Raw genomic sequence first — 15,090 nt, forward strand, 5'->3', positions numbered from 1 at the left:
CAGACCTTGTTGACATCGCCCCCACTGGCCCGTTGTCACCTAAAAGGACTCCGACACCTTTGGCCTAAATATGCATTATTATTTAGGCTGTTTGTTACTCTAAGACTAATAAACACGCCGTCTTCTAGATTCATCTTCGGTCGAGGCAGATCGGTCTACTCTAAAGCCAGACTGGGGAGAGAAGAAGCTTAGAGCCTCATCACTTCTCTTTATTACCTGCTCACAGACACTGAGTCCTGCACACATTGGCAGACCGGTCTTGGTTGAGCAGCCAATTCCTCCCCTAAATGCATTTGCTTATTTATTTTCCTTCCTCTGTTCGCCTCATGACAGCTTCTCCACTGGCTCTCATTCTTCTGCATTTCTCTCACTTTTTTTTTCTAGCTCTCATTCATGTGTTTTTGCTCCAACACCTGGAGTACCCACTATCCTTCCCATCCTTCTCTTTTCTTTAATTCAACATCTCTCCTATTTATTATTCTCCCCTTTACCTCACCTGCTCTCTAATGCCTTTTCTCTGTACGGAGAATGCTAAGTGCATCGATTCATTGATGCAATTCTTTTCTTCTTCTACTGTCCACGAGCACCAGACGGAACTTCTCCTGCTCGTTTGTCTCATAGTGCATGTTTAAAAATGCTCTCTGGGTAACGACGGCTCGCTCTTGTTTCTTACCCTACATGCTTGTGCTTTTCCTGTATTGTCACCAGCACGAGGGGACGTTATGAGCCACATTCCTGCCAACTGCAAGAGGGCCATGCCCGTCAGCGGAGGTTTTATCTGGGCGACTCATATTTTAGTGTCTTTAGTGGCCTCTCAGGGATTGTCACACTGTCCGACACAATGAAATATGTTCCCGTGACCCCTAGTTAAGTCATAAAATGCCAGTGCACTGCAGTTGCGGGTTTGTGGAAAAGGCATTCAACATGTTTGTTAAAGCTCGAAGAAAACGGCGGGCCCTTAATAGAAAATAGATGGGTCCTTTTTCATGGGCCGTCAACCTTGGAGCGCGTTGACATGCGGAAAGGGGAATAGATGGATGAATAAAAAGGAAGCAGGGAGAGATGTGGGAGTTTCTGAAGCATCTTTCATACAGTTTTTATGTTTTTAAATACTCTCGTATATCATTTCAAACCCATACATTCCATTTTTACTTGATTTAGACCATTAATATTACCAACAATATTTAAAAGAAACAGTTTGTGAGAGCGCTGTTGATGTGTTCCCTTTTGTGTGTTTGTCTTTGGCTGACTATTAGAGGTGTGTCTGGCTTAATCCATCTCATCAGTCAAACTAAGAGGGCGGAAGGGTTTATTAACAGGGCGGACAAGCTACCTGAAATAACTCAGTGCCTGTCCTCCTCTGGCGCCTCTTTGTCACCAACATGACACTTTTTTTTTTTCCGGGTTTGAGATAATTCTTGATGAATCCTTGAATGTTCCACTAGTCATTTAGGTCAGTCCAGCGCTACTGTGTTCAGCCTCCTGGTCGGTTAGCCCGCAGTAAACACTATAAATCTAGAGAATGGGACCACTCTGCTAGTTTTGTGTTTCTGTGCATTCTACAGAGTCGCTCTCTCTCTCTCTCTCTCCCTCTCTCTCTCTCTCTCTCTCTCATGCCTCAGGGACAGACAGTTACATAAACAGGCTCTCGTCATCACTGCACTTCCCATTCCCGCTGTTGTACCAGTCTCTCTTCGCCCCTCGTTTGTTTCTGTCTTTTTTCCCCCACTTTCGCGCTCCCTTCCTGCTCATTTCTGCTCCTTCATCCGTGCGTCAGCGTGGTTCCAATATGTTTCTTGGGCCGCAGCGTTTTGACTCTACAGTGGTGGAGAAAAATTGACACACTGAGGACGGTTGAGTCGCATAATTATTTAGAATGATTCAGAAAACCCCCATCTTGGGCTGTGATTGGCTGTGTTGATTACACGCCTGTGTCACCAGATTTGTTTCGCGACATACGTACACGACGGTCTCTGCCTCAGTCCTGCGAGGATGCTCATTAGCTCCGTTGTTTCTGGAACCCGGGAGAGCTGCTCTTCACGAGAGAGCGGCGGCAGACCTTTGAATCGCTTCACAAATTGCGAGATGTGCGCAGCGATTCAGAGACTTCAAGGAGCTCTACCTGTGGTGTGATATTGCCCCCCCACACACCCACACCCCCCCTTCTATTTTCCTCTCTTCCCTCTTGCTTTCACTTTCCATCGCCATAGCCAGATCCATATTAACCTCTCTGGGAAGTGGAAGAACGACGTAGTGGAGGCTGTGATCAGAAGTCCTGCACACACACACACACACACACACACACACACACACACAGAGAGAGAGAGAGCGAGAGAGAGAGAGAGAGAGAGAGAGCGAGAGAGAGAAAAAGGATAACTCTGGAGTACCAGTCGTCATGGCAACACTTTGGCAAGCTTGGACAGACTCTCCTGTTAATTAAAAAGTTGGTTAATTGCCTATTAATTGCATACTTGTACACTGTAACATTGAGGTAGTCCTATTTCTTAATCGCTCTACATTAAACCCGTTTTTTTCCTCTTCCTCTCCGTCTCTCTTTAAGTTGTATCATTTCCAGCGATCAAAAGCAACAATCAATGATGCGTTAGTTGGTCAACATTTGTTACAGAGGAGGGATGAGAGGAACTACAGACACGTGACACTAGGTGGACTTGAATGTCGTGTGTTCGTTGTTCATTTCAGCCCACTTTTATCCCGCAATGCCGCTGGTCCAGGCGGGCGTATTTATAGAAAGAGGCGGAACTTCACACAATCAACACAGAATAAAAGTGAAGGACAAGCGCATGGAGATGTGGGCAAGGCGTCTGGCACAACACATATAATGCAAAAATAAATGCAAAATCAGCGCAGGGCAAGCAACCCTAGTTATCAAACAGAAAATCAAGCAACGCTCGAAGTGCTCGCCTCCCTTTGTTCAAATCTCCCTTTTTTTTTTTTTAACCAAGGTTATCATGATACACAATCAGACAAATTGTTTGTCATGGCTGCAGCTTAATTATTTTGTCTCTCTCGCTCTTTTCTTTCTGCCTCTCTGTCTACGCCATTTGAAGATTGAGTGTCTGCATGATGTGCCCTCGCACTTGCAGCTGGCCGGCTTTGATTGCACGATTATTCCCCAGCGCTGCTTTTGTTTTTGCTCTGACGACATCTTGTTAATGGCTGCTCCAGTAAAAACAAAAAAAAGCCCCCTAAGTTCACGTGCACATATCACCAATCTCCCATCAGTGGCCAGAGTTGTCTCGTATTTTAATTGCTTTTTTTTGTGTGTCTTTTTATTGTGAAGCACTTTACGTTACGTCTGCTTCTGAGCAGCGCGATATAAATAAACATATTTTATAAGATATTTCATTGTCAACGGGCCGACAGAGCTGCTCCCAACATGTGTAAGTGGATGATAAAAAAGAAAAAAAAAGAAAAGTGTAACAAGTTAGCATCCCGATGGCCTTCAGTCGTTTGCGAGCCCTCGACTGTTGTGTGTGTGTTTGTGTGTGTGTGTGGTGGCACCACGAGAAGGGGGTCATATTAGCCGTGTAAGCCGGGGTTGAGCAGCCCCGTCGCCTGCCTGCTGCCTGTGTGATGGGAGAACATCTGTTGGCTGTGATATGAAGCTAGGCAGTATCTCTTTCTCTCTTCTTCTCCCCGCTCTTCCTAGCTCGCTCCTCCGTTCCTGTCATGAATTCCCCCCCCCCCCCAGCTGCTCGGCTCCCTCCCTTCACCTACAAACCCTGTCCCGCGCCACCTGTGCAGTTTCAATGCATAATTTATCTGCTAAGTAACCACATCCGAGAGACTCATCCCTCGGCCCCTCTCCTGCTCTCTCTCCCCTCTGTGTGTTTGGCTCGGAATGTGAAAGTGGACACTTATTTTGTAATATTCTTCTTTAAGGAGATTAGGATTGATTGAGTTCCAGTGGTGGTCGGTGTATCCAAGAGTCGAAACCAGAGTCTGTGTAGCCTCGTCTCCTTGGGATGTGTGTTTTTTCAAGTTAATAGTTGAACATTTTTAGGAATTGGAGAATTCTTAAACAAATACTGTTCCTTCCTTATTGAAATATTTCAGTATAACATCAGTTGCACGCCTCCAGTGTCTTCTTAGTGTCTCATACCTTGCCTTTTAGAATTCCTCGTGTGTACTCGATGTGTTGAAACCAATTGCCTCCTCAAACGTGATATACTTGTGCGATTTCAGGTTTTTACAGCTTGTCAAATAGGTCCTGTGTGTAGCCGTCGTTTCACGTTACCGCGTCCGCGTGGCCTTGCAGGGCCCGTAAGCAGTCGCACCGCATTAGCCCGCTGCGGCGGGAACGATGTCGCCACCACGTCGTAGCTCAACCTGGAGCAATTCTTCCCAAGGCCACGGCCGTGCCTCTGTGCGCATACACGTGTATGTATGCTTAGCTCAGTCCGTATGTTTTATGACGCAAGGCTGCCATGCATTATGTCTGAATATGAGGACATCACGGGGGAAGGCATGAAAAAGAAGCTTGCATACAATAAAACGCCGCCTTCCTGTAAATCAATCCTCCTCCCCGCCACCGTGGCCGGCCCTCTCTTACTTCTTGCACTTATCGCGCCACGACAAGGTGAACGATCAGGGTTAATGTACCAAGAACCCCTCTTAACCTTGGAGGCGGGGCCTCTTCGGGGGCCCAGGCTGTTGCGTCGGGTTAATGTCTTTTCTCTTTACAGCGCAAGATGCGAATGGGCCACCCTGACACCTGTCATTCAACTCACTGTCCAATCAAGATCAATAATGACAACTTGTCTGTTGTGTCCCCGTACATTGTGATCTCTGTACCTCAGATGAACTCTTAAACCGTCAATAAATCAGAGTGGAGCACCCTGGTAGAGTCCGCCTGTCACTCGGGCAAGATGTGTGGACATTTAGATGCATATTTATAGTAAAATGGCCCTATGCGGAATATTTATTTGTACAGGTTGAGTTATTTGTCCAGATCACATGTAGTCAACAGTAACAGCACTTCCTGTATTGCAGCCATTAACCTTTCACCTCTTGTGGTAATATTTATTATTGATGATAACAAAAAAAACAACAAGCTACTGCCCATGCACCCTAAATATGGTGAGTTAAGACAGTATTATAAACGTCATATTTTGGCATATGTTGATACTGTACACACCGCAGATACACTGGAAAGCGTTACTAATACGGTTCCTGTGACTTTAAGAGGCGGCAGCGTAATCCCAGCAGCTGTGATATGGCAGATTGCCCCCCCTCAGTGAAGCAATTGTCTGTCTCGTTGATCATTTTCCACCTCTAATGGCTTCGTCAATACAGACAACACCACGGAGCAACAGGACATCCAGGGTCTTCCACCTTTCTGCCGCACCGACCTGAACGTGTGCCGCCAATGCAGATTTCTAATGAGCTCGTTCTCACTTTGTATACCAACAACACGAGAGCTAGTTGTAAAACTACAGGGTTAACTTTCCTCCGCCGTGTGATGGAGGGAATACCCTGCATACTGAAATAGAACATAAAGGCAGAGTTATAAAGCAGCACTCTTTGGATAGATTTAAGCACTGAGAGTGTGTTTTACTACACGGAGCACCGGAGGGATTGGATTTACAGCACAACGAGTTCATGTCGTGTTTAACTCTTCACTTGAATATGCAGCCTTTACTCCCCCCCCCAATAATTCTCTTTGATTGTTGTGTTGTTGTCTGAGGGAAGCTCACCGTGCTAGCGTCTGAAAAGGATCAAATGAATGGTGCAGTAAGTAAATGTGACCCCCTTTCTGTTCTCACGTGAAGCTTTTAAGCCTTTTTAATGTGAGCTTCTAAAAAAGAAAATGCTACAAGTGAACACGGAGAGACCAGAAGAGCGGAACGTGCCCTCGGTTGAATTAATTAGCCATTCTCTCTAAAAGGGGCTTCATCGGGGATATAATGGAGGCTAAATTGATTAACAAAGTGCGCTCTTATGACTAACGTGCTCCTATTGATTTCAATTGTTCTCCAAGTGTGATTGGGTAATGAATTAACAATGGAATTATGTAAGAAGAGAGAGAGAGAGACCACTCTGTATTATCTCCCTCATATTACTCCATGTTACTGCTAGTTTGCGACGGCTGCATTGTGTCGGAGCTGCAAAAAAAAAAAAAAAGAAAAGTTTGTCACGGGTTGCGAAGGGCTGAGCGGCGCTGTCCACTGAGGTGTGCCTGAATCTCTGGGCAGCGACGTGTGCATACGGCAGCTGTCCAGGGCTTCACATGTGCGAGTGCAGCGGTGAAGCTACGAGACGGGTTAAAGACTAGTTTAGAATAGCGCTCATCACGCTCTTTCATTTCGAGGAGCGCTCTCTTCTGAGTGTCTAGTTTAATTAGAAGAAGGGTGTCACATGTTCTTAATGGAAGTTTACACTTTTTTAAAGATTCAGCTCAAAACATCTTGTAAGCCAAAGATATGAGTATTTCATATTTAACTACCGTACGAATGTTTCTCTTAAATTAGAAGTTTAAACCAAACCCTTTTATTATTGTTTTATTATACTAAGTGGGGCACTTGCATGCTAACAAAGTGCATAGTATGTACTTTAGGGAGCAGTGGCGATATTTTTGTATCAACACACACTACTAGAATTGACACACTGCCACCTTTAATCGGTGTTCAAACCAGCCCTCACCCTCTTGTTCTGGCACTGTGTGTGTGTGTGTGTGTGTGTGTGTGTGTTCAGACATCCATCTGTCTGTGTATTCACCCACCTGTGCTTGTATGAATCTACTGTATGAACGTAGAACACTTGCTTAGTCGTTCACCGTTCATCAAATTACGAAAAAATACTCTGACAAATCATCACTAAGCTAATCAGCAGCCTACTTAACGCTCCGAAGCAGAGCTGCACTTGTCAAAGAGCTTCTCCTCCGTCAGCGAGGTATCCGGTGTGCCAGGCAGGGAAGTGAAGACTCTCTCCACCAGTGCAGCGCTGTGAGGATTTGGGTATAACGAGGTATTTCTCCTTCGGGACGCTTGACATTTGGCATCCAGGTTTCACTCGTGTAAGAGGCTGTTAAAAGGTACAGAGGCTGGTTTCTTAGAAAGTCATTTTTTTAAATGATTTTTTTGTATTCTCATTTTATAGTGTTGTTGAAAATAAAAGAAGAATCGGATGAGGAAGCTGTGTTGTAGATATAGCAAGATAAAAGAAACAAGGAAATAAATGTGTAAGAGAATTAAAGGTCAACAGATTGTTGAAATGGGAACAGGCCTAAACCGGACCACACGTGATTGAACATGTCTTCCATGTGGTTCCGATAGTCACCAATGTACGTCGATAGAGCCGCGTTATCCCGTCATCTCTTTGCTGCGAGTGTGTTTTGTCATTCAGGAGTTGTGAAGGTCAGCCTAACCTACCGTCTCTCTCAGCTCGGCCTCCATTATTAGGACTTGTTGTCCTTTCAGCCTGAGCTTAATGGCCTGCCACTTTTCCCTTTTCCCCATCTTTCTATCGCGCTCTCCCCCCCCCTCCTCTCTCTCTCTCTCTCTCTCTCTCTCTCTCTCTCTCTCTCTCTCTCTCTCTCTCTCTCTCTCTCTCTCTCTCTCTCTCTCTCTCTCTCTCTCTCTCTCTCTCTCTTCCCCCCCCCCCCCCCCCTCCCTCCCCCCCTCCGTGTCTCATTGTCTCTGGCAGCTTGGTGGCTCTAGCGTCTGGCTGCAGTTGCAGAGCAGGAGCAGCAGTCACATACCTGCATTCAAGTGGAACAAACAGGATGGTTGGCTGCTCACGGAAGGTCATCAGCCCCGGGCGCGGCGGTTGTGTGTGTGTGTGTATTTGCGCGTATCTGTGCACTTATTTGTGCTTTTAACAAGAGATGAAGCTCTACAGAGATGCTAATATTGCGGAGAGGAAGAAAAGTCCAATCGTCAATTGACTAGGTCAATGTTTACGTTTGTGTGAATTGTGTGGGTGACAAATCATACAAATTGATTTACATTAAATATTGTAAATAGGAAAACCTACAACTACTTAAATTATTCTTTCACCAGGCTTTCTTTTGATCAATCCAGGCAGCGCTTTACGCACATAAACACGACTCAAAGCAGACAGAAGACTGAAGCTGCTATGCCAACATGCTGCTAACGCTACGCCTCCTGTGTAAGCGTTTGCCCCAATTCACACGTTCACACAGATACGAAGAAATTAGAGGAAGCAGCTCTACAGCTATACAAGGAGCAATGTCAGAGGTTCGACATTGGGTTAGAGCAGAAAGTAGAACTTTCAACGAGGAGGCAAACGTGTTTTTTCCCCGTCGGTCTTTGTACCCGCCTCTTGTGACAATGACATCCACACTCGACACACAAAGCCAGAGGTCAACATGAAGCCTCGCGGCTGTGCTTGGTTTCCAATCCCACTGTAAGCCCACCCACTTGCCGCTACCCTAAAGGTGCCACACTGATGGCCGCCAGTCTAATACAAGGTGACACACTAATCTTTGCCTTCCCTAATTGGTGCTGCAGGTTTGATTAAAAGCCAAAGCCATGTCAGCTCCATTGCAATGTGGGAAGCGTGTTTATTCTCTAGCATTTGTGACTGCGCATATAGTGTGTGCATATGGCTGTATGTTAAGTTTAATAATGCACACGCCTAATGCCTTACAGAAAAAAAGAAAAAGAATCCTGGTTGATCTAGGGGTTTACGAAGCGTGGATGCGTTTTCGGTGTTCATTAACCTTGCTCGCCCTCAATCCCCAGAAATTCTACCTGCTTTTTTTTTTCCCCTCCTCCTTCCGTCCTTATTCCCTTCTCTTCTGCAGCTCTTTTCCTTTTTTTTTTTCTTCCTTTTTGCAGCGTTGTGGGATGAATAATTGAATGTAATTGGGTAGTATGACCCTGTCTTTTGTTGGGGGCTAGGCAGGGCAGCAACACTCACTTATTCTGTCACTTGTTTCATGGGTAACAGTTGGAAGCAATTCTTCCATGGTGACTATTGTTTTTTTTTTTTATTTCTTCAAATCTAATTGAACAATTTCTGTCGCTGGCGCACGCACGCACACACACACTCACACACAGTTTGCTACTGTAACACCCTTGCCACTGTACATCACCACATCAATGAGGTAAAAGGATAATCTTAGCATGCTGAAGCATATAAAAAAAAAAAAAAAAAGCCTCGGGTGTGATTAACTAAGCCTTAACACAAGCGTAGCTCTGCGGATGAGCTAAGGCAGAGTGAAAAATGACAACATTAAAACTAGCTAATCTAATTAGCTCGATGATACCATGCAGTTAAATAATTAGCCAGAACCTAATTGGCTAATATCACTGCGCTGTTAAAAAAATAAAAAAGTCTCAGTCTGCCTCTTTTCCCCCCTCCTTCTGTAACCTTTAAAAGTAAACACTTCCCAAATAGCCTGCAGAAAGGAACGGTAACAAGCTGTGCTGCTGCTGCTGCAGCACAAGAAGTTAGAGCACTGTGAAGCTTGGTTGCACTTTTTGACTTTTGAGATCCCCGCCCATCTTCGCTCCCCGTCTCCTCCTGTACGTCTCCTTCACTCCCCTTCATCTGCAGGGAGTTGATTAGCTCGCTTTCATCCCGACCGTCCTGTGTTGTTGCACGTGTGCAATACAATTACTGGACTTGAAGCTGTATACAAACAGCCTGTATGCAGTCTTGACAACCAGCCTCTTTTTCTGCTGCATCCCTTGCACTCTGTAAACACACACACACACACACACACTGACATCCATGCAGTTTGATATGTGGCCCAAGGCAAAGCACTTCTCTCTAATGAGACTCCTGCCCTCTGTTTCTCCTGGGGAGCCGAAAGAGAAGTAACCTTGATGCAGCATAGAAAGGATGCAGCTAAACACACACACAGCTATGCTTGTGAGGAACCTCATTGACTATATTAGTTCCCAAACCTATTATCACTAACACTACATGGCTAACCTCTAGTCTGGTATTTGCCCAATTCTTACTTTAACCCAAGTCTGAACCCTAAAAAAGGCCACTTAAAGAAGTAAAGACCGGCTCAAATGTCCTCGTGTTGCGTAACTGCTGCCATTCTAAAGGACTAAATCTCAAATTGCCTCTTAAAAATAGCTGAAAGTACAGGAACACACACATTGAGGACAAAGTGGAGCTAATGGCCGGACATGTCCAGTGTCCAAAGTTGAGTTCCGTGCATTGAAACTCACGGAGACGTTGCTGGGACATCGTGTATTTTTGTTTTACTCCTGAATTCCTCGATCCCTATTTTTCTTCTTCCGAAAGATGTGACCAAAAGAAGTCATTAGTCACCAAAGTGTCGATCACTGTTATGTCTCAATTGATCGGACATTTGCTGCAAGTCACTGACCTGTCTGTGCCCCTTGTGTGTTTGTGTGTGTGTGTTGTAGATCTGGGCCAATTATGAGGAGAAACCAGTAGAGGAGGTTGTGTATGTAACGGAAGAGAAGGAGCGAGTGGTCAACTACAGAGCCGTATACGTCACCGAAATCTGCGACACCCTGCACTTCTACACCCAGGACGTAGAGACAGGTATGTTAATGATTGTGTGCGTGTGTGAAAGAATGCCTGAATGATATTTGTCAGATAGACAAAATTCGACACAGGATTAAGTGTGTAATTGAAATGGGAAGTAGTAAACCTGTTGTATTACTCCATCCTACTACGGGTATTTCGTCATCCTACACAATCCGACACCACGCTGACTTTAGAAATGGCCATTATCTCTGCCACTCTGACATTCACCTCATCCCTTGCTGCAGCAACCCTCCCGCCATCAGAGACCAAACAAAGGACGTCCCACTTGTTGTTACTACTGAATGACAGGAATAAATCACACCAGCCCCTCTTGTCACCAACGACGGGGGGGAGGAAGGCAGAGAAAAGTTTGGAGATGGGAAAACTAACAATCCCTAGTATTCTCACATGGCTGCTCCCTCTGACAAGCTTCGTCTGCGTGTGTGTGTGTGTGTGTATATATATCCTATAATACATATGTATGTGTGTGTGTGTGTGTGTATGTACATGAATGAATGCACACATAATGCCTCCCCCCATTCTGGTTGTTCTGGGTAACGGTCCATCTTTTGGTTATTATACTTAATGGGCCTTCCTCTGCGATATCAAAATCAAGGTGTGTGTGCGTGTGCGTGTGCGTGTGCGTGTGCGTGTGTGTGTGTGTGTACGTGTGCGTATGTCTGTGTTTAATTACAAGTGCACACACACACAGCAGTTTGTTGTCAGCATGTTTTCCAAGGAAACAGTAACTAAGCAACACTAGTCAATATTTGAAGGTCCGCATAATGAGAGAATTTATTTCTCTTTTCAGAGTGATATTCAGAGAAATGTGGTCCAGCCATAATGATCCTTGGTGGAGTTTTAACGTTTGAACCAACCTGTCCTTGACACCTCTGATTTTGTGACTCAATCATTGTCACGCTTACACCAAAAACCCCGAGCTCACAAACTATCTGGAACAGCTCTGAAGCCGACATGCCGGTCCACTGTCCCTTCATCGTCTGCCAGTTTGTGTGCGGGGAGCAGTAAAGGATGCGGAGGCCTTCCTCTCACAGCCGGCCCCGCACATCTGGCTTCACTGGCAGAGTCGACTGTCGGAGGCCATGAAATTGACTTTGGCCACCTCTTATTTTGCTGTAATTAATTAATTTGCCTTCATTTACTGCCAATCTGAGCCTAATTATCACTCGCACCATACTAATCCAGTCACACACGTGAGTGTTAAAAACATTTGGCCCTCAATTGTACTTTTGAATGCCCCCCCCCCCCCAGGTGTTAGGCCTAAGTGTGCACAAACAATCTGCTCTTCATCTTCTTGCCATGAGCTGTAGATTTACATTTAAAGCCTTTTACATCTCCTCTGGCTACTTCAGCCTCACTCCCCTGCAAGTCAGGAGTGTGATGTTGAGGTTACGTGCAAGGTGTTATCACTGGGAAGAGGCTGAAATGTACAGTACGTGGCATGTTAACCTACGGCCTCCAGCATCACGAACTGTCAGCAGGAAGTATATAAAGCCGCAACGTGTTGGATTTCCCCTATGGTATGAATTTAAAGAGCTTTATTGATTCTTTATCCCTGATATCTATCAGGGAAACAGCACTTATTACCGACTACTTTTCTCACCAGCAACCGAAGTGTTGCATTTAAATAAATTGTACACAAACTGCATTTTTTAAAATACTGCTGCTCTGTGTATTTTGACAGGAAAGCTGTGAGTTATTTAATATTTTCTCCAATAAAGGCTTTATTTTATTTGTATTTTAGATGATCCAGCAATGCTGGGGCCTTTTTTATTTATTTTTCCCCCTTTAATTGGAGTTTTTCCACCAAAGAGGCTTACAAGCTAGTTTAAAAAAAAAAAGTGTTATTCTCAGCAGGGAGGCAACCTGACCAGTCCTCACCCCGGCCTCCTCCTCCTCATCTCCCTCCATATCACGTTGTTTGCCCCCCCCCACCCTCGTCCTCCATCTCTTTTTCTCCCTTGGTCTCTTTCATTTTCGCTGACGCTTCCTCAAAGCTACATTAAGTCATACCAACCCCTTGAAGAGCACATCAAAGTGTTAGGGCCTGTAAAATCATACAAGCTGAGTGCTTTGCAATATCATTACATGTTCCACACCCCCCCCCCCCCCCCCTCCCCCTCTCTCTCTCTCTCTCTCTCTCTCTCTCTCCCCTTTCCCTCAATATCTGAAGTGAAGGAATTTATATACTCTCATAAGCTCGGAAGCAGAGTCTGACTTTCATAAATACGCTTGTGACTGCAACTGATTACGACATAACACTTCTTCTAAACGATAGAAGGGTTCAAATGTGTGCCGCGGTTGATGTTCCACACCGTGAGAAATAGGATTTTGTGTATGTGTTATGAGATTTCTCATCCCGCGTGTGCAGCCCCCCCCTTTGGCAAGAACAATTAACCTCGAACAAATCATGTATTCAGAACAAAAAAAACAAATGCTTACACTTCAGATTTTAATGCGGCTACAGATGGATACAATACTGTGACCATCACCGCAGTTGAGCAAAATACAACGCGCCGTTGTGGAGCGTTTCTGCGGCTCGGGAGGTTGTGTTAACACTTTGCCCTCAGTGCATGCAGCATTCAAATACAATCAACAAGTTTACCACAGAGTTGAATAAACACTCTCCTGATGCATCTCATCAGAAGTCGACCTCCTTAGACCCACATTATGCTGCGAGTTCGCTTGTTCACTTCAACAACACCTACCCATGTTCTCCGCTCCTATTACAAAATTGACTGGCTAAGATCAGAGTCAAATTTGCAGTCAGTGTTTTTGGCAGCACCTACCAGCACTCCATTTGCCAGAAAACTGAACCCTTTCATTGAGGAGTCCTTGACTATCCTTGAGATCTTGAGTTCTCGCCTGATGTTCAGTTTGGAAGCCAGGAACAAGCGTCACTGAGAGTAACTTGAAGGAGAGAATGTGTTGCCGTTGATGGTAGGTGCGAGCCCATTTCCTTCACTTTTAACAGCTTTTATGTGTGCGTGTAAAACCAATCATGGACGTTATCGGTATTTATAGGAACAAAAAATGATTTAAAATGCAGCTGGGACTGATAGTCATTTCTTCGTCTGCAGTTAAGAACCCATTTTGTTTCAACCGTTGCTTCAATAAGATAAGATGAGCTTTATTGATTCGATTTGGGAAAATTACACTGTCACAGCAGCGAGTAGAGAACAACAAATATATTCCAGGTAGCATGATAATGTGAGCAGGAGGTAGAAACCAGTGTTTAAAACATTAAGAGACAAATAAATACATATTCCAACCCAGGAAGAATGGGATATGGTAGAGTGGGTCAGGTGTGTGTAGAGAGCGCCACATACAGAAGACCAAAAGGTAGAAAAAAATGATGATGCATTCCAGTAGGGCAAGATTCCAGATGTTGTAAATAGCATACAGTAAGTGAGAAGTACATCTGTTACAGAGCAATAAAGAAGACAAATACAAAAAAACACAACAAATATGTAAAAGCCATATCCAAACCTTTAACCGTGCGGGCTATTTTCTATGCCAGGATATCTATTTATTTATTTATCGTGGTCTGCTGAGGGGCAGTCGTGGGTGAAGGCCACACAACTGTTGTTGCATGTAAATGAACACACGTAGACCCGTGAAATGATCTCTGTGCCGTTATCTTCGAAATGATTCTCATATTTTGCAGAAAAATGCGGTTAGTAATATCTTTCATTCTCCGGGGGTCCTAAAGCGCTCTGTGTTTTTCCTCTTTTCCCCTTTTAATTATTCCCATTTAATTACTCTTAAGTGCTGCCCCCCCCCCCCCCCCCCCCCCCCCCCCCCCCACACACACACACACACACACACACACACACACACACACACACACACACACACACACACATATGGATATCTTTACCCAAGCTCTAAGTGATTTAATTTCAAAATGTTTTTTTTTCCAAGTCACTGAGAAGCTTGAGGGATTGCACTCTTTAATCCTCCGTTTATTTTAAGGGTCTTTATCTGTTGCTCTGTGCGTTTATCTCTCATTGTCTCACTTTCCTCCTCGCACACATTGTCTCTTCCCCGGTAATGCTTTCTCTCTTTTCTCTCCCCTGTTTTCCTTCTGTGTGTTGCGCTCTCTCTCTTTCTCTCTCTCTCTCTCTCTCTCTCTGGAGGCGATGTGTAATTACTGTCAGAGGGGGGCCATCATAGATCTGTGTGACCTTGGACACTAGAAGACAGAGGCCTCTCCAGGCACAGGGGGGAATGCCGTACATGGTTGTTGCTCTGCCGCTATGCGAGGGGAGTCCACGTAATTAAAAAAAAAAAACCTCGCTAAATATAGCCCCGAAGACTTAATGGGTGTGTAGCCGTAATGGCTGCATCCTGAGCATTGGATGCTCTGCGACTTTTAAATTATTCTTTTTTTTTTTAATCAAAGACATAAAGTACAGGAGTATTCGTTTCCCGAAAAACTCATAAGCTGTGCACCAATTCCACCGAGAGTACGACTTTAGGGAGGTTTCGATTAGAGCTAGAGGGATGAATCGGATGCTTAGTGCAGATACGTAATCCTGTGCACGGTGTGTGGTCCATGTATGTGAC

The 15,090-nt window shown here is 44.9% G+C and overlaps 1 protein-coding gene across 1 annotated transcript in view; it reads left to right on the forward strand.

The window, feature by feature from the left end:
* Positions 1 to 15,090, forward strand: part of snd1 (staphylococcal nuclease and tudor domain containing 1) — a 143,941-nt gene that overhangs the window by 98,071 nt on the left and 30,780 nt on the right. Inside the window, exon 18 of the mRNA XM_079184164.1 lies at positions 10,374 to 10,515. Within this exon, the coding sequence (XP_079040290.1) occupies positions 10,374 to 10,515 (142 nt within the window). The remainder of the gene's footprint in view (positions 1 to 10,373; positions 10,516 to 15,090) is intronic.

Source organism: Pholis gunnellus, assembly GCF_910591455.1.
Source record: "Pholis gunnellus genome assembly, chromosome: 22".
NCBI classification, from domain to species: domain Eukaryota; kingdom Metazoa; phylum Chordata; class Actinopteri; order Perciformes; family Pholidae; genus Pholis; species Pholis gunnellus.